This window comes from Astatotilapia calliptera, chromosome 16 (assembly GCF_964374335.1).
Source record: "Astatotilapia calliptera chromosome 16, fAstCal68.1, whole genome shotgun sequence".
Classification (NCBI taxonomy): domain Eukaryota; kingdom Metazoa; phylum Chordata; class Actinopteri; order Cichliformes; family Cichlidae; genus Astatotilapia; species Astatotilapia calliptera.
This window is the reverse complement of record NC_137437.1, coordinates 1655973-1682500: the sequence shown is the minus strand read 5'-3', so window position 1 is coordinate 1682500 and position 26528 is coordinate 1655973. Positions and strand designations below refer to the sequence as shown.

The following is a 26528-nucleotide window of genomic DNA, read 5'->3' as shown; positions in this document are numbered from 1 at the left end:
TTTAACCCTTTAAGACCTACCATAGAACCAAGTCCGCCAGAGCTTATATTATTTATTTTTTTTACATGCTGTAGTGCCATTTGTGGGAGCATTTCAAGTTGCTATACATCAATACAACTGTTATAGCCCATATTTTAATAATATGTATGCATTAAGTCCATAGTAACAACATTAATTGCAAACAAGTGCAATAAACTACAAAAAAATTGAAAATCGTTTTTGTTTTGTTTACATATATTTCTACTTTGAGAAATTTAAGAGGTTTATCCCTCAAAACTTTAAATACAAAAAAGTTGCAAAAAATAGTTTACAACAACAGGAAATTTATTTTGAGTGTCTTCATAGTTTTATTTTGGAGATACAGCAATTTTTATATACTGCAGGAAAAACAAAAAACAATCCTATGATGCAAATTTGCAAAGAAAACAGCAGGTGCATCAAAATAAACTATTTCCAGCAGTGCAATTCGAGTTCTAAGCATCCCAGAAACTATTCAGAAAAGTATAGAGTCAAACATGACTTATAAAAACACTAGTATAAGTATAGTATAGTATAGTTTTTTACTTAAGGCCTACAAGTAAAAAACTACATTTTCCGCAAAAATGACATCACTTCCGGTTTCGGGCAGGAAATGCGATAGTTCGAGTTGATGTCTGTTTCACTGTGAGAAGTGTTACGAACAGCTGATCGGATTGGCAAAGCGTGTTTCTGGAATATTATGTTTTTGTTCCTGCAAGCGCTTTTTATGCAATTTTTGCAAAGCTTTATGTGGAAGGAAACCGTGACCGAGGACAAGCTGATGGCATCAGATGTAAGTACAACTCCTCTGGTTTTATATGCAAAACAAATTATTGCGCTAGCTTACACGGTTCAGGTTCTACAGGGATTTAAAAATAGTTACGCAAAACGGAGTGTGCTGCTCTGACCGGCTTTAAAGGGTTAACAATAACAATGTATTGAATAATGACTTTAAAAAATAATATAAAATAGTGTGCAAATACTGATAACAGTGCAAATGTTTGCAATATAAGAAATAAATGAAAAATGTAAACATCTATGTTTAGTCAACTTTGCAGTGTTGCTCTGTGGTGCAGCTACTACATCGTAGCAAAGTTTACACACTGTGTCTACTTGATCCACGTCTAACTCCGCCAACCCATAATGTTTCCACACCACTGAAGTTTTTTTTTTTAACCTCTTTTCAACCAACGGCAGTCCACTCCTCTCCAAATAACTTCTGCTTAGCTTTCCGAGCTTCCCTCGGGTCCTCTTAATTGTTGTGACGCGTGTTCGAAATGGAGAGCGGTGCGCTTGACTTACCACACGGAGCAGCGCGAGAGTAAAGCATGAGGGAGGGGCTAATAATCGGCTCAGTCATTTTTAATGATCGTTGAAAGCCCAGATCGTAATCGTGATTAAAATTCGATTAATTGAGCAGCCCTACTATATACAGTAATGGACTTCTATTCATTTTACATCAAATTAAAACTTTGGGTGTCAGATAATTATTTATTAAAAGCTCGACATTTTAAATGAGAATAAGAAAGAAAAGTGTGTCTTTGTGCCCCCTTTTCCCTGTTAATGCCCTATCGGCCCCCCTGGCTAAACTTTGCTAGATCCGCCCCTGCACAGCTACCAGCGTCAGCTACGTAGAAAAAGATCCTCGAGTAGAAAGTAATATTAAATACATTCTAACAACAGCTTATCAAGCTTAAACGTGCTGCTGTTGTTCAGCCGCTGGTTTCCTCTTTCTGGTGCAAAGTGGGCCAAAGGCAAACTAGAGAGACGGACTCGCGACAGAAAAGCCGATCAGCTGATCGTTAAGCAGTTTCATGATTGAAGTAGCAGCAGGAGAGGCAGTCGCTCCATATATCGTTTGTTAAGCTTAACGCAGGAATGCTTTACAAACATTCAGAGATGGACTTACACACTTGCTTTACTTCTCTCGGGGATAACTTTGTCGGAGATGAAATGCCAGGTTGCTAGCGAAGCTCCAAATGCTATCCAGACCACCGACAGGTCCTGCATGCCACAGCCGCTCTATCACGTGATGCATACTGCTCCGACGTGCTAACGTTCTGAGGTGAGTTACGGCGTGTTGCAAGTTTTGCGAGGTGCTTTCGTGATATTTAATGGATCGGATTACATTTTTTATTTTTCTCCGATATCCGATCCAGTAATTTAGGTCAGTATCGGACCGATACCGATACGTAATATCGGATCGGTCCATCTCTAGACCACAGCACACTAATCAGAATCAGAATCAGAATCAGAATACTTTATTGATCCCTGGGGGAAATTATTTTTTGTTACAGTGCTCCATTTTAAACCAACATTAAGACAAGACAGACAATACGCTAACTAAGAATAGTACAATATATACATATATATACATACATACATACATAAGTCACTTATAAATAAATATTTGGAAAAGAAACATGTGTAGTTGTAGCAGCAAACAGTGTGTTAAGTGGATGCGTTGTACAGGGAGATGGCCACAGGCAGGAATGATTTCCTGTGTCGTTCAGTGGTGCTTTTCGGTAATCTCAGTCTCTCACTGAACGAGCTCCTGTGACTGACCAACATGTCATGGAGTGGGTGGGAGGTGTTATCCAACATTGTCTTTATCTTGGACAGCATCCGCCTCTCCGACACCACCTTGAGGGAGTCCAGCTCCATCCCCACAACATTGCTGGCCTTACGGATCAGTTTATTAAGTCTGTTGGCATCTGCGACCCTCAGCCTGCTCCCCCAGCATGCAACAGCATAGAGGATCGCACTGGCCACCACAGACTCATAGAAAATCCTCAGCATTTTCTGGCAGATGTTGAAGGACCTCAGTCGCCTCAAAAAATAGAGACGACTCTGGCCCTTCCTGTAAAGTGCTGTGGTGTTTTTAGCCCAGTCCAGTTTATTGTCAATGTGTACTCCAAGGTATTTATAGTCCTCCACAATGTCAACACTGACCCCCTGGATTGAAACAGGGGTCAAGTGTTTCCTGGTCTTCCTGAAGTCCACGATCAGTTCCTTGGTCTTTGCCACGTTGAGCTGCAGATGATTCTGCTCACACCACGTGACAAAGGAGTCGACCACAGCCCGGTACTCTGTCTCATCATCCCTGCTGATGCATCCAACCACCGCAGAGTCATCAGAAAACTTCTGAAGAAAATTCTTCAGAATTCTTCATGTGTCTGAGAGTCTGAGAGGCTCAAAGTTCTAGAATAGAAAAGCAGCCAGTCGGCCCACAGTCGGTCCACAGTCGGCCCACAGTCGGTCCACAGTCGGCCCACAGTCGGTCCACAGTCGGTCCACAGTCGGCCCACAGTCGGTCCACAGTCGGCCCACAGGTCTCAGTAGCATCTATAGCCCAGGACAAACCAGATTTGCATCCAGATTTCCAGGACTAGAAGATTAAATGCAGATCAAACATGCAGACACAACAAATGAGATTTCCATACCAGAGCGGTTGGTCCGCAAGTTAACAATGACTGCATGTGGTACTGTTGGTGCTGTCAACAGAGTGCTGGTGGAAACTGTGGTACTGTTGGCCGAAGCCAACGAGGTGAGAGGAGGAAAAGGACAGAGCTGGCTGATATGATGGAATGAAAGAAGTTAGGCAAAAGATCCGATGGAAACGAGCAAAGTCAGGAGTACTGGAGGTGGATTCAAGATGCAATACCACGGCGTGGATAAGAAGAGAAATGAAGTGGGGGTAATCTCGAGTGTGAAGAGGGTTGTGGAGGTGAAGACAGTGTCTCACAAAGATGTCAGGGCTGCACAGATTGGATGTCAGTTACCAGAGAAAGAGCAAGTCTGGAGTAGGATGGATGAAGGGGTAGAGATTGTTCCCAGGGAGAGAGCGATGACTGGAGTAGACAGACTGAAGGGAACAAAAGTGAATAAGGAGGTATTGGGTAGGTGTGGTGTTAAGGAGAGAAATGCAGAAGAATGGGTGGTAGTAGATCTGGTAGTAGAGGACAGTGAGACAGTGGTCTGCAGCACGAGTGACAGACGTTTGGGTGGACTACATCGGAGTCCCTTTTTGTTTCCAGTGGTGATGGACAGGTTGACACTTGGGTTCAGGCAGTAATCTCCATGATCTATGATGTTCACAGAGACATTGTGACCTGTAGCGAGAGTAGGGAGTAGGTGGAAGACGGTCTGTAAAGACAGTGTCAAGAGACGAGGAATGATGAGGAAGGACAGTTGGTAGAAGCGTGTGAATGAGAGGTAGACATTAGAAAGGTGAAGATGCAAAGAACAGAGATAGTGAAGGTCGATCATTTTAAATACCTGGAGTAACCCTTCCAAAGCAAAGAGAGAACAGGCAGGGTGGCAGAAGGATGGCAGCATGAGTTGTTTTTTTCTATGATGTATAGTCTGCAGACAGTGGCACTGAAAACAAGGGCGAAGCTGGAGGTGGCAGAGATGTTAGGATTTTTCCTTGGAGGAGCCGGGATGGACGGGATCAGAAGAACTAGAGGAGCAGCTCATCTTGAGCCGTCTTAAGACAGCTAGTGAGACAAGACTGAGATACTTTAGACATGTGCAAAGGAGGGATAGTAAATACATTAGACAAAGGATGTTAAATATGGAGCTGCCAGGCAGAGAGGAAGACCACAGAAGAGATTCATGGGGGTAGTTTGCTCACATGCAGAAGATGCTAGAGCGATAGTGGATGCTGCGGTGAGACGGAGGCAGGTGATCTGCTGTGGTAACCCGTTAAACAACAGCCAAAAGTAGAAGACGAAGAAAGTGGGCTATAGAAGATCAATACAAAGAAGTTGTACCCCAAAAACACTTAAAACCATATTGCTCCGTTGCACTATGTATGACCTTCCTGTCCACTTCAAGTCAAGAGGAAAAACAGTTTGTCAGCCTGGGAGCTGATGTCCTGCTTCATAAAAACAGCATTATGATGGAGTGGAAACAGGTATTCCAGGATTTCCCTCTAAGTTCCCTGGATTTGTCAAACATGCAAGAACTTTCTGTGGAATTTCAGGGCACTGGCACGTCAAATGTATTTTTATTTTATTTATGATCTCCTCAGTCAGCCGTCCACACTCGACTTGTAACAGGAGCAATAAGTTAACATCAGCAGTTTTACGCCTCTGGCTCTGTCCTCACAGATGCATTCATGCACAGTATGTTGTAGTGTGTATATGTATGTATCACCCACATTTTGCCACCATTAGATAAGAAACACAAAACTGATATATTATTATTATTACTATTTTGGACAAATCTGTTTTTTAAGTAGCAACATTTTACTTCTGTTTGCCAGTTTTCAGCTGTACCAACAACAAAGACTTGATTTTTATTTGAACTCACACACAAAGCCCAAACACAGTTGTTTCTTTTAAACTAAGAGCTGTCAGTGAAGTTTTACTACTGTGGATTACAGGATAAGAGACGTTTGGACACAGAGGGACTAGTAAATCGTTTCAAACCCGAGCCATCAACAAGTCTAAGCTGTTGAGACAACCCTTCTGTTCAACCCGTCGCACTAAATTGTTCATATCTACACGCACATGCATTTACACTCGAACCAGCAACTGGGCAAAAAGTGCCTTTCCTTAAACTGCTTCTTATAACAACAAAAGGAACAACAATCAGAAGAGCTGAAGCATTTTTTCTTCTTTTCTTTCCTGTATATGCAGACATCCCAGGTTCTGTTGTCTGCGTAATGAATATAAAACTGTGTCGTGTGTTAATTAAATGGCATCCTGCGCTCTCATTGGGAGTTACTTCAGTTGCTCCTCTCCAAACTGAAAAAAGTGTCAATCTGAACCACTTCAGGTTACCTGAGGTAAGTTTTCTCATCAGTGCTTGAAGTTGCCAAATGTAATTAACTTTCTTTGATCTGTGATCACTGCGTGGGATCAAATGACCTCCTATATGGACACACCTTTAATCAGAAGTTTGGCAACGTTCCTGTCTTAGGTGTCATGTGTTTGTCCTTGTTCTGTGAAGGGTCAGTTTTCCCTTGTCCTTTTTATTCTCAACTCTCTCCCCACAAATTATATTGTGAATGTAATGTACGTCTTTATGTCTGCTTCTATGTGGTTTAAGAGCCATTATTTCAATGTTTATTAATGATTCCTCCTATTAGAACATCACCAAATGATCAAAGTGCCACAGGGACTCGTTGCACAGCTTGAGGAACAATAACTATGATACAAATATTTTTTCTTTTGCCTGTCCCGTTTGGATCTTTAGCCATCAGAATTGTCTCTGTTCCTCTCTCTCTCTTCCTTTCTGTTCCTCTTTCTCCCTCTTTGTGCTGACAATCATCAAATATCCGCATCCTCAGGACCTTCTATCGCTGTGCCATTGAGAGCATCCTCACTGGATGCATCACCACCTGGTATGGCAACAGCACCGCCTACAACTGCAAAGCTCTCCAGCGAGTAGTGCGGTGCTCTGAACGGATAATTGGAGGTGAGCTTCCCTCCCTCCAAGACATCTACAGGAAGCGCTGCCTGAGGAAAGCGGGGAGGATCATCAAGGACTCCAGTCACCCCAGCCATAAACTGTTCAGACTGCTTCCATCAGGAAGGAGGTTCTGCAGCATCCGGTCTCGTACCAGCAGACTGAGAGACAGCTTCTTCCACCAGGCCATCAGACTGCTGAACACGTCATAGACACCTCAGCTTCACTACTGGAACTTCAACATTATGCACTCCATACTGTACAGTAATGCCACTGTTTTGCACATATTCAACTCTGTATATTTTATATATTTTATTGTTTACTCTATTTAATTTGTAAAATATGTAGACACACACACACACACACGCAGAAACACATATTTAGTATACACATCCAGAAATGCATATACTGTATGCATATATATATATTGTACATATATTTATTAGTTTCAGATGTAGCCATTCTTGTATTTTGCTTGTTTACATTATTGTATTTTGCACAACTCTGTTGCTTGTGAAGCTCGCACACAAGAATTTCACTCACATGTGCTGTACCAATGTACCTGCACATGTGATGTGACAATAAAAGTGATTTGATTTGATTTGATTTGAAATATACAATTGAAACCAGATATTTACAAACTCTTCAGATAAAAACACTTTTTTAATTGTAACATCAAATCAGACTAAATGTTTATTTTTTTTAGGTTGATAAATATAAAAACATATTTGTTAAAGAGCATATGGGAGAAGGACGCAACCCATAACGGCAATGCTCAGTGGCTAGTGGATCTGAGGGCAGACCACAGCGACCTCCCTGAACAGGGTCCAGTAACCATCACAGTGGCAGATATCCAAGAAAGGGTCTCCAGTATGAAGAGTTGGACAGCACCAGGGCCCGACATGGTTCACGCCTACTGGCTGAAGAAGCTGACTGCACTCCACGAGCGTCTGGCAGCACAAATGAACCAGCTGCTAGTTAACGAGAGACACCCGGAATGGCTAACCGAAGGTCAGACGGTCCTGATCCCCAAGGACCCCAAGAAGGGACCGGTCCCATCCAACTACCGACCAATAACCTGCCTCAGTACTACATGGAAGCTCCTGTCACGCATCATATCGGCTAAGATGAACAGGCACATGGGTCAATACATGAGCGGGACACAGAAAGGAATTGGCAAGAATACCAGAGGCGCAAAACACCAGCTACTAGTAGACAGAACAATCAGCCGAGACTGCAAGACCAGACTGACCAACCTGTGCACTGTCTGGATTGATTACAAGAAGGCCTATGACTCAATGCCCCACAGCTGGATACTGGAATGCCTAGAATTGTACAAGATCAATGGGACCCTAAGAGCCTTCATCAGGAACTCAATGGGGATGTGGCGTACAACACTAGAGGCCAACTCCAAGCCCATAGCACAAGTCACCATCAAGTGCGGGATCTACCAAGGAGATGCTCTGTCCCCACTGCTGTTCTGCATAGGCCTGAACCCCCTCAGTGAGATCATTAACAAGACTGGCTACGGATACCGACTACAGAACGGAGCAGTTGTCAGCCACCTCCTGTACATGGATGACATCAAGCTGTATGCCAAGAAGTGAACGAGACATCGATTCACTGATCCACACTACCAGGCTATACAGCAATGACATTGGAATGTCGTTCGGACTGGAGAAGTGTAGTCGGATGGTAACAAAGAGAGGGAAGGTAGTCAGAACTGAGGGGATTGAACTACCAGACGGCAACATTGCAGACATAGAGGACAGTTACAAGTACCTGGGGATCCCGCAGGCGAATGGGAACCATGAAGAGGCCGCTAGAAAAGCTGCAACCACCAAGTACCTGCAGAGGGTCAGGCAAGTCCTGAGGAGTCAGCTGAATGGTAAGAACAAGATCCGGGCCATCAACACCTACGCCCTGCCCATGATCAGGTACCCTGCTGGGGTAATAGGCTGGCCAAAGGAGGAGATAGAAGCCACTGACATAAAGACAAGAAAGCTCCTGACCATGCATGGAGGGTTTCACCCCAAGTCCAGCACCCTGAGGCTGTACGCTAAGCGGAAGGAAGGGGGCCGGGGACTGGTGAGTGTCAGCACCACAGTCCAGGATGAGACAACGAACATCCAAGAATACATTAGGAAGATGGCCCCAACTGACCGAGTGCTCAGTGAATACCTCAGGCAGCAGAAACCCAAGAAAGAGGAGGGAGACGAGGAACCATCATGGAAGGACAGGCCCCTGCACGGTATGTACCACCGGCAGATAGAGGAGGTGGCTGATATCCAGAAATCCTACCAGTGGCTGGACAAAGCTGGACTGAAAGACGGCACAGAGGCACTTTTGGGGCGACCGTGGCTCAGGGGGTTGGGAATCGCATCTGTAACCGGAAGGTCGCCGGTTCGATCCCTGGGCTCTCTGTCCTGGTCGTTGTGTCCTTGGGCAAGACACTTTACCCTACCGCCTACTGGTATATAAAATAGAAGCTCTGTCTCTCTTTATTCTGACGTTTAACTAATTCAAAAGATATTTCAATATTTATTTAACCAAAACAAAACAAGTTTACTCTAAATTGATGTTTAATAGTAAAAAATGTTTTTATGTTTTCTCCCTAAAGTGTAAATATCTGGTTTAAACTGTGAATATACTGCTCTGTATAGAAATTCCTCTTGTTTTGCATAGAAATATACTGAACAACATACAAAGCATTATATATGCTTTGTATGTTTTTCTCTCTCTCCCTCTCTTTCTTTCATTCTTCCTCCCTGTCCTATCCCCCAGTCATGTCTGTCCCGGCTGTAACAACCGAAAATCAAATCAAATAAATACATAATTATAATAAAGGTCAATCAAATGGACCAATATGGCAAGGCCATGATGATCCACTTGGTAAAGTAAAGCCGCTTGGCATCTTTCTTCCATCTAACCAGATGACAGCAACGTCACTTTATTTTTTCCTTTTTTGCTTTTAAATAGCTCAAAACTCAAATATTCATTCAAATTAAAAAATTACCAACTTTGCGTTTAAAAAATTTTAAACACACAGAATGAAAGAAATGTTGGACACTAGAAAGAGCACAAAAATGACAAAACACAACAGATGAACACTGACCACTGAAATCAGGTCATGTGCAGTTAACAAGATACTGCAGAGACTGACGGACCGTTTTATTCCCAGTGACAGAAGCAGAACAGAAAAGCTACAAATGGAACCAACGCAGAAATAATGTTTCTTATTTTTGTTTCAAATGTAACAAATCTTTATTCAGCTGAGAGAATCTTTTGCTATTATTAGTTTTATCATAGTAATCTGATTATTTTTTCCTGCTTTACATGTTTTTAAGTTTTCAGCTTATTAAGTCAAGAATATAACTATTGATTATAAGCCTGGCTCTGCTGGAGGTTTCTTCCTGTTAAAAAGACGTTTTTCCTTCCCACTGTCGCCAAAGTGCTTGTTCAGAGGGAGTGGCCTGATTGTTGGGGGTTCTCTTTATTATTGTAGCTCTGTACCTCACAATATAAAGCACCATGACGTGACTGTTGATGTAAATTGGCTATATAAATACAATTGAATTGAACTGAACAAGGAGAAAACAGAATGACAAACTGAATAACACTGTCAACTTTATGTCGCAGGTTTATCAGAGAAACTAAGAATTTTCTCCAAGCATGACATCAAAGTACATCGACCTCTGACATCCCATAGACTAAACTCCCAAACACACATTAAACAACATAGGATGAGTGCTTCTGTGACCTCTGTAGAGGAGAAACCAAACAGCCACTCCACAAATGTATGGTACAACTTAGAAGAGCCACAGGACAAATCTCTGCTCTGCACTGGACAAATCCGACTCTCTGAAGAATGCCAATGTTTAAATGCATGAAAAAAGAAAAAAAGATCCCCAACTTATAGCAGCTTTCTACAGTCAAATACATTCTGGATTTAGGCCGTCTGTCTGTAGGCTATAGAACTTTCTATTTTCTATAATGATATTATAGAAACGATCTTAACAGCCTGTCAGTGGCTTTTAGCAGCTCTGTTCTAGTCTGTCAGTCATGATAACAGCTTCCTTTCTCTGACACTCACACACACACACTCACATACACACACACACACACATTCTCACACTCACACACTCACACACACACACACTCACACACTCACACACACACTGACAAAGGCAAATACCTGCTCACACAATCTATTAGCTGGCACTACTAATCAGCTTGTAACACACACACTCACACACACACTCACACACACACTCACACACACACTGACAAAGGCAAATACCTGCTCACACAATCTATTAGCTGGCACTACTAATCAGCTTGTAACACACACACTCACACACACACTCACACACACACTCACACACACACTCACACACACACACACACACACACACACTCACACACTCACATACATGTCTATAAAATGTCTCTGTGATTGATTACAGTCCAAACGGATGCTCATTACACTAACACTTACACACATGCACACACCATATGGCTGCAGCTGTCCAAAGACTAGAAAGCTTTTAAAGGAGGGAGGAGACAAAAGGAGAAGGGGGAGGAGAGGAAATCCTTTCTTTGTATTTATCTATTTAACACCCCCTCTCTCCCTCTTTCTCTCCCTGTCTCCCCTTCTTCCTCTCACCCTTTGCTTTGCTTGTCCCCTGGTGAGTAATAAGAGCTAATCCAGTTAAGCTGCATCTCCTTCCCCTCTCTCTGTTTCTGACTGTCTGTCCAACAGACACACACACACACACACACCCACACACACACACACACACACACACACACACACACACACACACACACACACACACACTTCATTTTCACACCCATCTGCCACTGTACTTGACACTGGGTGTGCGAGTGGAAGACAATGAGAGATGGAGGAAGGAGGGAATCCCTAACTCTCTCCTCAGGAGCGTCTTATTGTTCCCAATGAAAGTGGCATACACCCCACCCCCACCCTGACACACACACACTCTTCAATAATAGATATGTAGCTCCTCCTCCCAGGTTTCCTCACCATGACTCAGGACTGAGGTCTCACTTAAAGAAACAGGACACTCCACTTGCTATAAATCTCAAAGAAAATAAATTGTTGGCATAAGATCAATAAGGAAAACACAACAAAGGTCAATATGTCAGTGCTATTGTTACAGTTCAGCACAAGCTCAAGGGAAGGCTTGCATTATGGTGCAAAAGGAAGTCAGGGGTCTACTCAGGGTTCCCACAGTGCAATGAGTCAGTCATTAACAATCAGTGGAACTAGATTTCATGTCTTTGAGATGCTTGCAGTGAGCCAAATGATGAGCTACTGTGGCTCAAACTGCCAAAAAGCTGGTTATGATAGAAAGGTGTCCAAATACATGGTGCATCAAATTTTGCTGTGTATGGGGCTGCATAGACGCAGACTAGTCAGGCTGCCCACGCTGAGCCCTGTTCACCGCTGTAAGATCCTCCATTAGACACAGGTATCCAAACTGGCTCAAGAAGGGGTGGAATAAGGTGGCCTGTCTGATGAATCACGCTTTCTTTACATCACGTGGATGCAAGGGTGTGTGCCTGGAGTGTAGCTGCAGAATACCTAGCACAGAGACAAGCTGTCGAGCAGTGTAATGTTTTGGGCAATGCTCTACCATCAATTTGGATGTGACATTTCATAGGAATGGTATTCCCTGATGGATACCAACAGGATAATGTTCCCTGCCACAAAGCAAAAATAGTTCAGGAATGGTTGAAGGTGTGACCTGGCAGTGAAATTCCCCAGATCTTAATCCAGTTGAGCAGCTGTGGGATGTGCTGGACACACAAGCTCATCCTAGACAAGGCTTTTGTCCCGTCTTCCTTCTCTCACCCCAACCAATCACAGCAGATGGCCCCGCCCCTCCCTGAGCCCGGTTAAAAGGGAGTTTTTCCTTCCCACTGTCACCAAAGTGCTGCTCACAGGGGGTCATATGATTGTGGGTTTTTTCTCTGTATCTATTATTGTAGGGTCTACCTTACAATATAAAAGCACCTTGAGGCGACTGTTGTTGTGATTCAATGTATAAATAACATTGAATTGAACTGAATCCTTGGATGTTGGGTGTGGTTGTACCCGTAACAGTCCAAAGACAGGAAGCAGAATATCTGTACTGAGGATGATGAGGGAATAAAGTAAACGACTCCTGCCACTTAGGGAAATCTTCTAAAGGAGAGGAAGTTAGAATAGAATAGAATAGAATAGAATAGAATAGAATAGAATAGAATAGAATTATCCTTTATTGTCCCTCACTGGGGACATTCAGGTGTTCCAGCAGTGACAGGCAGATGGAGCATGCAGATTCACCCAAAAGTAAAGACTAGAAAATTAAAAACAATAAAATAAGAGACTGTGCAGGGGACAATTACAGCATAAGAAACATTTATTAAAAAGAGCAAAGAGCATCCTTGCTCCTTTGTGCACCGAGGATGCAGCAGTGTGTCACTGAAGGAGCTTCATGTGTGGGCTGGGAGACATCGTCCATGACTGATGCTATGTTTGTTCTTCTGTCTTCTTCCACCTGCAGTGGGTCGACGGGGCATCCCAGAGCTGGCCTTCCTGATGAGTCTGCTCTGACCTTTCTTGTAAAGAGCATCAGTGTTGTAAGTTAAGGAGATTTTGGATCTCAAGCCCGTCATGTTCTGGCAATTGCGAGGTACACTCATCATAAGTTGATGAGAGGATGACCAGAGCGTGCTGAGGTGCATGAGATACTTTGCTGTTAATGGTGCCAAATAACACGCTGGGATTATTCTTCTCAAGATTGTTGAGATAAGAAGATCTAGCCTCTTTCTCTTTCTCACTGTAGGAATGGATGAGTCCTTTACAATATTTTCAATGGACAACCAAACGTGTGATCTTCCATAATCGTTCTGCTCTTCGACACTGAAGATATTTAAGAAGGGTGAACAAGAAACAACAGAGCAATGGCTAATTTTGTCCTTATTTGTCCTTTCCATAGATCAGGACAAGTACTACTATCAGAAGAAGATGGAAAATGAACGGAAGAAAAAACTCAGTAAAGTCAGAACTGATTTAAACAGCAGCCCTGACATCAGGCTGTCAAACACTGAGCATAAACTCTGACCCCTCTCAAAGTGCTTATAGTCAAGGTTCACCTGGCTCGAAGCTTCATTCACCCATGTAATGCATCTGAATCACACACACACACACACACACACACACACACACACACACACACACACACACACACACACAGTGTCTTTTCATTCTTAAATTTGTTACGGATCAAAAACATCTATTATAACTATTACGATGTTACACCTTAACGTTAGCCCTTTAACTATCAGGTTATGCGTGTAGCTTTAGCTCACTGGGTGAGCAGGCACCCACATGCCACATGGCCAGCAGGGTGGCAGGTTTGAGTCTGACCCACGGACAATTTGTTGTCCAATAAAGGCAAAATGCCAAAAAAGAGTATTTTAAAAAATAAACGAGCTGATTAGTGGTCTGATATTATTAAGGTAGTTGCTAGTAATAATACCACAGCATAAAAGCCTGAAATAGACAGCATCAGTTATGCCCATCTATAATGTTAAACAGTTTGTAGTGTCTATAATTTTCTTGGCGTGGTTTATTATGCCTTGGTGGCGGCTCCACAGTTATCACTGATGATATCACTGTTAGGTAAAGGCTGCTTGCAACAAGTGGAAATGATCATGACGCACAAACTGTGAAGTGTGTCTATTAAAACAAAGAAACTTCCCGTTTCCTGGCATTACACACAATTCTGTGTGTACACTTCCAGCTCAACACTGAAAGGAACCATCTTGGTGCCGAGCAATTGTGCTAAAATGAATAATTTACTGAGATGCTCTCAAGGAGCAGACCAGTAAACTGGCAGAATCACACTGGAAGAGCTGAGGGAACCGTGTGGCTGTGAGGTGACAAAGCTAACCGCTGCTACATTATGCTATCTGTGATCTTACTGAAATTTCCAAGTGAACTTTGTTTGGAGCAGCTGCCACCCTTTATCGTTTCTAAACGTCTCCATGGCTACAGACAGATTAGCTGAGAAAATTAACTCTAATTACCTTCTCATGCATACAAGTGCTCGCTCGACTCCTCGCTTCTGGAATATGAGGAGCATAGTGGGAATGGGTCTGGTGTGAATAGGTAGAGTGTGTCAGCATGAAGAAGCAGACTTGACATAAAAACTGTCATTCAGCAAGAATGTTGTGCTGCTGCTTTTAACAACGTAGCTACAGAAGCTGGTCTTCATGTGCTTCATGTGTTTGTAAAACAAAGAGCAGAATGACGTCACAAGTTCTGCTGTTATGTTAATAAATACATACAAAGTTGCTATTATTCTGGTAGCATAGCAACAGTAGCAGCTATTGAGAGACAGCTGGCGTCAGATATCTGATAAACACTCAGACACTGCTCTCTGATTGCATGTGTGTAGGTATGAATGCATCTGTGTTACTTCCTGTTTCCGTCTGATAATTGAGCATCCTATTTATAAACTGCTGATTAGCATAACATTCCACTGTACTGTACGGCTGTGCCTTAGAGTGTTAAAGATTCTTAATTCTTCATAATATTCTTTTCTTTTTGTCCAGATACAAAGTTTAAGTCTCACAAAAACTATTTTCAAGCTATTTTCATATATGACATTTTTCTCTGTAAAAGCCAATGAATAGAAAAGCACCACAACACAACAGTGGACCGAGCTAGAAGCGGCATGGAACGGTAGTAGAAGTATGGCATGGTGGAAATAACCATGAGACAATGAAGAGTTAAATAGAAAATTAAACACACAGGACAAATAATCAGCAATGAAGCAAAGCAGAAGAAGCTGAGACCCACATGGAACAGGTAGAGGGGCTGAAGAGGGCCAAGCAACACAACCTTACTGATATAGTCAAGAAGAAACAGCACGTGTATTTTTGGAGCAGAGGAGGGGAGGTGGGAAACTTAGTGCTACAGTTCATTGAGACTTTCTTGAGCACTGAGCTCCAGCTACCACAGGACCCTGACCTAAAAATAAAATACCTCATGGTTTGTCCCCAGTAAACAAACCATGACCCAGTGCTCCCCCAAGAACAGTGTTAACCTTCAAGAGCTTACAGCCAAACACATGGTTCTGAAAGCAGCTTGGAATAAGGAGAAGATTCACGTGGGCAACTTCAGTCACGACTGCAAATCCCAAACTGTAGAAGACAGCAGAGAACACTCTGGTATAGAGAGAGCATTAAAGGAGGATCTGTTTCCAAATGCTGTGGAAAAATATGCACCGGTGCACAGGAAGCATGCAAAGACGTGGGGTCCAGGTCAAGGAGCCACCGACGACTGCGCAAACAGAGAAGACCTCGAACGGCCACTTTGACTTCCTCTTCTCTTAACTTTGACGTGTTTAAGGAAACGTGAGGCAGGAAAAGTAGGACTGTCGACAGCTTGCATAGGCTCGTCACAGCTGTCAGAAAGTGACAGACAATCTTGGTCCTTCATTGACGAGCATGTTTCATTTTGGAGGCATGCTTTAGAAAAAAACTCCACTTGTTACTTAACTGAGTTCACTCAGAGTAAAGGGCCGCTCGTTTATGTAACGATTCATCCGAATAACATAAATAAAGGAGGCCTAATATTAGTATCCGAAACAACAAATTAGCTATAAAGGAAATCAAAGGTGGCATTAGGGAGAGTGAAATGGACAATATGTCCAAGTCTTGTGTGGGATACAGACAAAGCCACTAAGAGAAAAGAGCCTACACAGGAAGGTGAGGAGAGCAAAATATGACAAGCTGGTGAAAACATTAAGCAAAGTCACGAAAAAAAAGAGAAATTTAAAACAAATACTGGATTTTGAAACTGAGATTTGCAAAACAAACCTAGAAATCTGATCAAGATCCCAACGCAGACCAACAAGTAAGATTAGAGATGCTTTATTTAATCCATGAACCACAGGAAGTCGAATAAACCTTCAAAGATTATTCTGAAACATTATGAAGACAGCATTAAACACTTGTTACGTCCATCAGACCTCCCATCGATAGGATAGAAACAAAACAAAGGACCGATTATTATTATTGCCTCATTATGAGGAAAGAAGAGCTCCAGAATCCCAGTTCTGCCCATTAACTTTACACCCTACAAGGTTATCAGACCAGTGAAGTGAATCTAAATCAATACGATGGCCGGGTATCCTAATCACCCAAAAACTGAACTGAAATAAACTTCAAGTGAGTAAACAGAAATAAGCAGGAACTCTGTCATTGTTTACAGGGAGGAGATGATGTCTCGGTTCCTTTGGGCAGGAGGCAGACCTGGGGTCACATTTAACACACAGTGGGTTAGCTTTGCCTAATTTCACAGTTTATTATTATTCTGCCTAAATGAGACACGTGGCCTGCTGATGCTCTCCAGAGTATACGACTAGATGGAACGATAAGAAACTACATTTGGGAAAGGCTCAACCTCACACAAGATTAAAACCTGTGAGACCCCAAAGAGAGTCAGAGTGGAGACACAGCAATCATCAGATCATTACAAATGATGGACAGAATCACCTAATCTGCCTCCTTATTACACTGCACGGGAAAACTATTAGCTACGACCCGGCACAGGTAGAGACGGCGTGGGCGGACGTCAGGCGCTCTCACCTGCTTTGGTCATTTACAAAACTACAAAGACTCCGGGACAATGTTCTCTTAGAGGATGTATTTAGCTTCATATGTACTAGTACACATGCTTCATGGAAAAATGGCTTCATTCCTTGAGAACTCATCTTTGTCACAAACACAGACACACACAGTACAACCGGCAGCGAAATGCTTTTTCCAACCAGATACAAGAAAAGACTAAAGTTAAAAATCACATTTAAAACCTGTGAACGGTCAAAACAGTCATGAGTATTTTATTAAAGTACATTATTTTGTTATTAGCAGCGTGTACAGTGATGTGTAGAGATATGAGTTCAGCCTAGGTTGCTACTATGACATGCTCCATTTTCTCCTCCCTGTTTTGTTTCCGTCCCAAAGGAAAAAGAATAAAACTGTCAATAAGTAACAGAAATGAGCCACTTTTCACATTTTGCTAATAATTTTGATGATCTCTAAATAGGAAGAATTGCTAACTGGACTAATTATCTCCATAATTATATTTCCTGTGTGGTTCGTGACACATAATAGTACAATTATATTACAATTATTATTATACAATGTATAGAAACAGAAATACCCAATGGTGCTTCGGTGGTAATATCAGACCTTATATTTGGTCTTTAACTGAATGATGTTAACGTGAGAGCAGATGAATGTGTAATCTGACGTCAGTATTAATGTTTGCAAACAAAGCAGTCGTGTTTGTGCTGTTGCAGTTATCCCTGTGACAAGCTGTGCGCCCTGCAGCTCAGCCTGCGTACGACAGGCTCCAGCCGCCCTGCAACCCTGAGGTGTGCGTGTAACCGTTACACTGTCGGGAACGGATGGACGAGTGCAGATGCAGCAAAGCCTCACATCACATCAGTGCAGCCGCACTTCTAATCTTTATAACAACACAAGCACTTACACTGTTTGTAATATGACTGGAAACTGTGTTGAACTTTCCCACTGGTGGATAATCATTCTCACTGTGGAGTGGTTTGGAAGCGACCGCACGAGCCCTCCCTGACTGATGGGCAGCTGTTGCACACCCTCTTAGTAAACTTTTATTTTTGTTTCCATTTTTGTTCAATAACAGCAGGATGTAATATGTCACTTGTTGTAAGAACTGGTCGTGTCAGGTGATTTTATTAAGTCTTGATACATAAAAACAGAATTTATTGAGGGTTTGTTTCATACTGTTCCCTCATTCAATAAACTAAACAAAGAAAAGCTGTAGAATCACCGTGAGGCTCACATGTCTGACAGCAGACTGAATCCAGCCCCCAACACGAAGCCATCATGGATGCAAAGGACATTTTAGACACGCGCCAGGTTTAAAGGATAATTTCTTGTTTTTTAGAGACAGAAACATGATGTACGAGCAGTTTACTGGTAGAATAAGAAGTGGAACGGGATTTAGAAATGAAGTGGAACAGCGCCATCTCTGATTTCGTCCTTGTCAGTCTAACAGTCTAACACCTACAGGACAAGGATCTTCACAACTGTTCAGACACAGAGATGCAGTTTAGCCCAAATACTTGTTTTTTATTGCTCACAAAAGAAAGGATGACTACGCTCTGATGTTTAAATAGTAAAAGCTAAATGAGTATCTAAGCAGTTTTAACTTTGTTGAGAAGTTAAACTGAGAAACCAATTTTTTAATTTTTTCCAAACTATTCCAGAAACGAGCCAATAAGGATCAGCGAGAGAGCCTCAACATCACGAAGAAGAAGGTTGTTCTGGCTCTGCCTGTGACCGTTTACACTTCACAACACAACATGCTGTATTATAGAAACAGGGATTTGAATCCAACACTGACAAAACACCAGGGCATCAGAAACAGCAGCTACTCAGTTTGTCAGCGTTCAAGCATCCAGAGTCCCAAACTCCTAAATTACACAATAAACTGTTTTAGTGCTTTTAGATTTTTACATCAGCCTCTTGTGTCGCCATGTGAGAAATGACATGTCGTGCTGTACAGCGGTGTCCTCCGTGGCTATGATGACTATGGATAATACAGAAAGCGGCACAGCACTATGCCTCTGGGGGCTCCGGTGCTCAGAGGGAGGATGGAGGATATGTACTTGCTCAGCCTGACAGTCTGAGGGCAGATGGTGAGAAAACCTAATATCCAGTGATGTATGGAGGGGGTCAGCCAGGAGTTTCGTTGGCATGCTGAACTGTAAACGAGCGCTCTGACATACGTGTTGTCTCTGTAAATAAGGCCAGTGTTGCCGCACAGCTGGCATCTTTACATGACTTGTTCTCTTGGTACCAAAACTGGTGTTCATTGAGTGCACCCCAGCATGTGTCACATCCCAGTGTGGGAAACTGTGTCACACACCTGAAGCCACACAGTACTGTGCAAAAGTCTCAGCCAGCCCTCAGTTTACTTCCAAGACTTTCATTTTATAAAGTGGTCTGGAGCAATTATTGTCCGGGCTTTATGGATGTCTTTCAAACGTTTTCTTCGGACAGTCGCTCACAAAAATCCCATAATTGATTCCCATTTCTTTAATTGAATCTATAAAATATTCCAAAGATAACCCAGTTTGACAAGCACAAACTGCACACCAGGCAGATAAAAAAGGAAACAATAATGGTTGTTTCCTTCCTGTGCACTTCTAAAACAATCAGCTGAATTTAGTCCAGGTGCAGGAGAAGGAAAACTGTGGAGCGATACAGCTTTTCAGGAGCAGACATGAGCATTGGTTGGATTTCTATTGCATTAAAGGACAGGAGCACTATAGTAAATGCAATCTGCATCCAGGATGGAAACAACTGCATCATACTGCTAACAGAAGTTCAGCTCTTTGTGAGATTCTCCACAAACAGCATGCTAAGCGCCTTGTTGTGATTTGTTTGGTATAAAACTGAGTTCATGCAAAGCTAGCCAAGAAATTCAGAGTGATGAAAGCTGAGTTAATGGCCCAAACCCAGCAACCAGCACCTGAACTTTAACAGGTAACAAACGCAGCCTCCGTCAACAAGTCATTCTTTAGGAAAAGAAACAAGAAGAAAAGACTGCCACGGCAGCAGATCTCATGAAGGTTTAAATCCAGCGTGTTCGGCGTACAACAGCAAGTGTCTAACAACTAACTAAAACATGGTGGAGGGCTTGGAGCTGCAGTTCAGCCAGTGGTGTTGGAGATCTTGTCAAAGCTGAGCAGAGATCAGAATCAGGATCCACTATGTAATAATCAGAGGTGGCCATGGCGCTCTGCTAATATCTGCTTCAGCCTTTAGCGTCATAAAAGATACCAGAAATGATCTGCTGTCTGCTTTTGTAATGATCTTAGGAAGTATAATGTAATGACACCGTAATGAGCTGTCTCCATGATGACAGCATGTGCTTGCAGACCAGTTATTTGGACTCAGTCATCTTGTGCCTTCTGTCCATGTATCAGCACAAACACACAGTCTTCTCCCACAAGCTGGACATTTTTTCCTGAGCCTTTCAGCTGCTGATCTGATGTGATCCCACCATGATTCTTCCTTCTTTTGTAGACCCACAGCATCAGCTAACACACGCACGGAAATCAACACGACACTGTAGATCCGCGTAAAAGCCTCAAACAGCGCAACGTTTCTGCTTATTTGAAGCAGAATGTTTGCAGCTGCCTCCCATCTGCTAGTGCAGCTTCCAGCTGATTTTCTGCACATTTCTGCTCTCTTGCTTTCGTGCGCTTGCTCGGGCGGCTCTGGCTCAAATTGATCTCGGGTGTGATGCTTTTGTCTTAGATTTGGAGAGATCAGCTCCGATTCCTACCTGTTTTGTAGAAGGCATCAGTGTCGGGGTCGCTGGGCGCCTCCTCGGCCGCTTCTGCTGGGTTCATACCGGAATCCGTTTTACTATCCAGTGACAAAGAAAGACGGGAATAAAGCCCACCGCTCGGGAAAGATCCTCGCGTCTTTATTCCTCACATGTCCTTCGCTTAGCTCGCTCTCCCTCCATCACCCGATGTGGTTTGCTTTCTTTTTGTCGCCCTCTCGGTTTGTTTGGTGTTCAGGGTAGGCTTCGTTTCTCTCTATTGTTCCCGGTCCAACCTCCCTCTCTGCTTCTGTCCGCCAGGGTCTCTCTGCCTCCCTCCCTCTCCCCGTACGTCCCCTCCCTCCCTCCCTCTGTCTCTCCAGTTCAGTTCATTGACCTTTATTAACGGGTTCGTCTGCGCGTTCAAATGATTGAAATTAACACGGCGTGATCTATAAATCAAAAATCACATTTTCACTATTTTCCAAATAGCAGTGCGATGGTGATGCAGTAGTTCTAAACATATATGCTGCATTTTACATTATATACATGGAGCACGCAGGAGGAGGCGTGCACTGTTCACAAACACGCAGAGCGAGGGGTCGAAGTAATGGGCCACCCGCTGGACCTCCAGAGCCACAGCAGTAAAAGCAGCAATGAGCCAGCGGTGACCACTGTGGACCATTTCTAGCCTTAATGGCCAGTCTGAGCATTTATCCAGGCAATCGCGTGTTTACCAACGACACATCGTTGCATTGTGCCTGGCTGTCACTGACAGGAGAAGCAACTTTCCAGCATATGTGTCTCTGCTGCATGTGTCAGACTCTTGCTGCACGCATCGTCTGCCTCACCCTCCATCTTCATCAGTTATATTTCACACCCTGTCTTCTGTTTGAATGGTCACTTCCATTGAAACTTACAAACACGTTTCTTTCTAAGTGATGAAATCAACAGCAGTATGTATATTTCTGATATATGTCTACAATTCTTCCATGAACAAAATGATATATTTGGGCTAAATTTCATTACATTTCAGACAGTGGAGACGGAGAGCACTGTGTAACATGCTGATAGATTTGGAATTATTTATAAAGATTTGTATGGGAACAGGTATGTGCAGGTCGAGCTCAACCACAGCATTACAGAGCCTGCGGATCCCCTCTCTGTCAGGTGTTTCCCCCATACATATATAGAACTAATGAACATACGTGTAACAAACATGTACTGTAAGGCTTCTGGGGATAATATTCAGTGTAAAGCATGAGGAAGGCATACACTTCATGATCGTGCACAGATCTTTAACCACTTTGCCTCGTCCACCATCAATTCTTATGTTCCTGCCAATCTCTGCCTCTCATCCTCAAACACATCACATTAACAGTCCCAGCTGCTGGGAACTCTCACTGTGAGATAGCACCATCTAGTGGACAAAACCGTGTGTAACAGCTAGGCTGTTGTTTAATAGTCCTGTGGCATGAGTTGTGGTTACACTTGATTTCCCCAGAGGGGCCCTGACCGACCTCAGCCTTTTCCAAATAAGCAACTACAGCATATTGTGTTCAGTGACATCTCTGGTTGTTGGTAGGTCTGTATGAACATGTGAAAGCCTGTGGGTGAGTGTGAGTGAGCAGAGAGGTAGATAACTGCAGGAGTTTGAAGTCCACGGTGTCGTTTCAAGACCCTGTGATGATTTAGGGTGACATGACATATGCTGGTGTGTGTGTGTGTGTGTGTGTGTGTGTGTGTGTGTGTGTGTGTGTGTGTGTCCAGGATATTTTAGAGAACTTCATGCTTCCATCTGCTGACAAGCTTTTGGAGATGATTTCCTTTCCCAGTAGGACTTGCAGCACCTGGCTGCAGTCAATGTTCTGACCGTCCACCTTAAGAGAATCTGTGGAGTGTTTTCAGGAAGGAGACCACAAACAACTGACATAAGTCTGATTTCCAAGTAACCTTTGAAATGGTGCCACAATGCTTTGCCAACACCAGGCAGAATGTAATGAATCCATTTACTTGAGTACTTTATTCAAATAAAGGTTTAATGCGCTATATTATGCAAATTTCAGTCTTTATTATATTATATTTGAGTTTTTCAGATTTTGCAGATTCGTTGCATCATTAGCTCAAACTACTCTTTGAACATAAAGGAGTGTTGTAAATTATGTTATAATGTGAAAAAATGCACTGTCATTTATTGTATTTATTTATTTATTTTGACAAAGGAAACATGTTATAAGATAAAGACAAACAAAGAAGAAGACAGGACAGACAGCTGGGTAATGGGATGAAGTCAAAAGGCATAAAAAAGAATAATGGAAAATCTCTAGTAACAAACATTATCTTGATGTATATATCTACATTTATACATATGTGTGCCTGTGCATACACACACATCCATGTACTCATTAACAATCTGAAAATAAAAGAAATGAATGGGTGACTTCCAACACCTCAGACCCTGATCAGCTGGCTCCACAGTGGCATCAGACCCACAGACTGTGACAGAAAAATGTCATTTAATAGGAGTTATCTTCAGTTAGAACAGTAATAATGACTTTAATTACAAGTATTCCAGGATTTGAGAATTTTCCATGTGAAACTCTTGGATTTAATGTCGAAAAGTATCAAAAACATCATGTTGAAATAAATGTGGAAGCTTGGTTAATGGTTGTTAATGACGATAAGATCTGGGTTGTTGGCGACCTCGGGGATAGAGCGATTAGTCATTTGCACTGATTTCCACAAAGCTGTCAGAGGTGCAGTCGCTGGAAGCACTGATGTAGCAGCACTATGGTATATGACAACATCCCACATTAGATATGTTGATCTGAATTTTGGATGGGGGCATTACTGTTTTCTGATTAAGACAGATGTTACACATGTTAACGCATTCTGGGTATTAGAAACAGTCTTTGGACACTTTGCGTTTGCAGCTTCCTGTTTTCCTTTTAAAACTACAATTTAATGCTAAGTGATCTGGAGGTCTCATGAGAGGAGAGAAAGTACACAAGTGTGACACACAAGGCAAGTCCTCAGGTAAGAGGTTGCTATGTGTTTGTTGCTAACACTAACAGATATGACCCAGGTCATAATGTTGTGTGTTGTATTAGTTCCTCCACAGCCTGAGGGGATGGTCTTCATTTCTCCTGCCGTTTTTTGCAGATGGAAGCTGACCATTGGTTGGAGACTGAATGGGACAGCTTTAAATTGGGACTTAAATTAGGAGAATAGAGCTGTTTTGGCTGCGCCCACTCAGATGTTTTCTACCCAAAATGAAAATAAACTATTCAGCTTTTGAAACTGCAAATCCTGCTGTGGCACTGGCCATTCTGTGGTCCCTTTGTTGGCCACGGTTCAAAATCAAATCAAAAATCAAATCAAATCACTTTTATTGTCACATCACATGTGCAGGTACATTGGTACAGCACATGTGAGTGAAATTCTTGTGTGCGAGCTTCACAAGCAACAGAGTTGTGCAAAATACAATAATGTAAACAAGCAAAATACAAGAATGGCTACATCTGAAACTAATAAATATATGTACAATATATATATATGCATACAGTATATGCATTTCTGGATGTGTATACTAAATATGTTTTTCTGCGTGTGTGTGTGTGTGTGTGTGTGTGTGTGTGTGTGTGGGTGTCTACATATTTTACAAATTAAATAGAGTAAACAATAAAATATATAAAAATATACAGAGTTGAGACATGTGCAAAACAGTGGCATTACTGTACAGTATGGAGTGCATAATGTTAAAGTTCCAGTAGTGAAGCTGAGGTGTCTGTGAAGTGTTCAGCAGTCTGATGGCCTGATGGAAAAAGCTGTCTCTCAGTCTGCTGGTACGGGACCGGATGCTGCAGAAAGTAGTCTGAACAGTTTATGGCTGGGGTGACTGGAGTCCTTGATGATCCTCCCCGCTTTCCTCAGGCAGCGCTTCCTGTAGATGTCTTGGAGGGAGGGAAGCTCACCTCCAATTATCCGTTCAGAGCAGAGGTGTGGACTCGAGTCACATGACTTGGACTCGAGTCAGACTCGAGTCATTAATTTTATGACTTTAGACTTGACTTGAAAAAATGTTCTAAGACTTGTGACTTGACTTGGACTTTTACACCAATGACTTGGGACTTGAATTGGACTTGAACCGGTTTACTTGAAAAGACTTGATATTTTACCCCAAATATAAAATTTAACATGCATATTATATAGAGATTGAAAATGTGACGTCATTCACGGGTAGAACCGCAAAGGATTCTGGGAACTCGTGGCAAGCTGTACTAGCGCACGCAGGCTTTCAATTAAAATCAGTCACACAGCGATAAAAAGAAACACAAAAATGTCAAGAAGCTGTTGTATTATTAACTGCAATAGCCGGTCGCATGACAGCCACGGGAAGCCGACGGGTAAAGAGATCGGTTGTTATCGGATTACGTCGTTGAAGAGAAATTGTTCGAGCCATGTTTCTGAAGTAACAAAGACGCGACTGGATTGCAGCCATTCTAAGACCAAATATAACGTCCCAGAACCCTCCAGCTCACAGGTTAGTCTGCTCCAAGCATTTACACGAAGGTCAGTCTGCTGTTGTAGTTAATGCGTCATTTTTCATAACATAATTGGTGATATAGGTTACAAGCAAGTCTGGCACTGAACAGAAATTGTCGCGCTATGCTCCTTTGTTTATTGTGCATAAATAGTAAATTGTCCTGACACAATATTGTGTTTCGCTTCTGTTATTATGGTACATTGACAAAAACATATACTTTATTCACAGGATAAAACAGGTTTTTTGTATCACTAATTGCCCAGTACGATTACAGCATACAGTATTGTTGTCACTGCTACATTTCTGTGATGGGTACCAGAAATTATTTCCACTACTGATTAATTACCGTTGAGCTCAAAGGTTATATTAATAAACGGTTAACGAATGTGTATTTATGACGACGATTTGTGAGACTGGTAAACTTATGATACGTACGATGGTCTTTCGTTCTACACCGTGCATTTCAAGGTCCTGCACCCATCCGTCGGTAAACTGTACCTGGGCTTGTTGCAGTGACCTGAAGTTACTAAACTTCATGAGTGTATGCACTCACTCCAAGAACCGTATGATTATAAATATGCATATAAATATGCTAAGATGAGATAGCTGACTTCATCTAACTAGCAAATGTTTTCCAGGCTACGTTGGTGATGCAGTTTTTTTTAATATGTATGATATTTTTGTCATGCGATTTTAAAGCCGGTCCTACAACCGCATCCAAGAATAACATGCAGCTTATCTCAGAACTGTCGGTGAAAATTATTCTTGGAGCTAAGTTTAATTGAGCTGCATTTTAAAGAGGTGCAATTTCACAATTTGTGTATATTTTCTAAGTTCACTATTTTGTCATGTGTTGAGAAAAACACAGATTTTAAAATTACATGGTCTAATATTTACATTTAGCATAACTGCAACATTATTTTTTCGTTTTGTTTTTTTTAAAGACTCGAAAGGACTTGAAATTCAAAATTTCAGACTTGTGACTTTACTCGGACTTTTACACCAGTGACTTGAGACTCGACTCTGACTTGCCTGACATTACTTGAGACTTGACTTGAGACTTGAGGATAAAGACTTGAGACTTACTTGAGACTTGCAAAACAATGACTTGGTCCCACCTCTGGTACTGACCACGTAAGATCCTCA

General features: G+C 42.4%; 1 protein-coding gene across 2 annotated transcripts in view; it reads right to left on the bottom strand.

Moving 5' to 3' along the window:
* Positions 1-21123, bottom strand: part of kalrna (kalirin RhoGEF kinase a) — a 154342-nt gene extending 133219 nt beyond the window's left edge. Inside the window, exon 1 of one of the 2 annotated variants that reach the window (XM_026144911.2) lies at positions 20855-21123. In XM_026144911.2, the coding sequence (XP_026000696.1) occupies positions 20855-20921 (67 nt within the window). In that variant the 5' untranslated portion in view covers positions 20922-21123. The remainder of the gene's footprint in view (positions 1-20854) is intronic. The other variant, XM_080290743.1, reaches the window with a different exon arrangement.
* Between the last annotated feature and the right edge of the window lie 5405 nt (positions 21124-26528).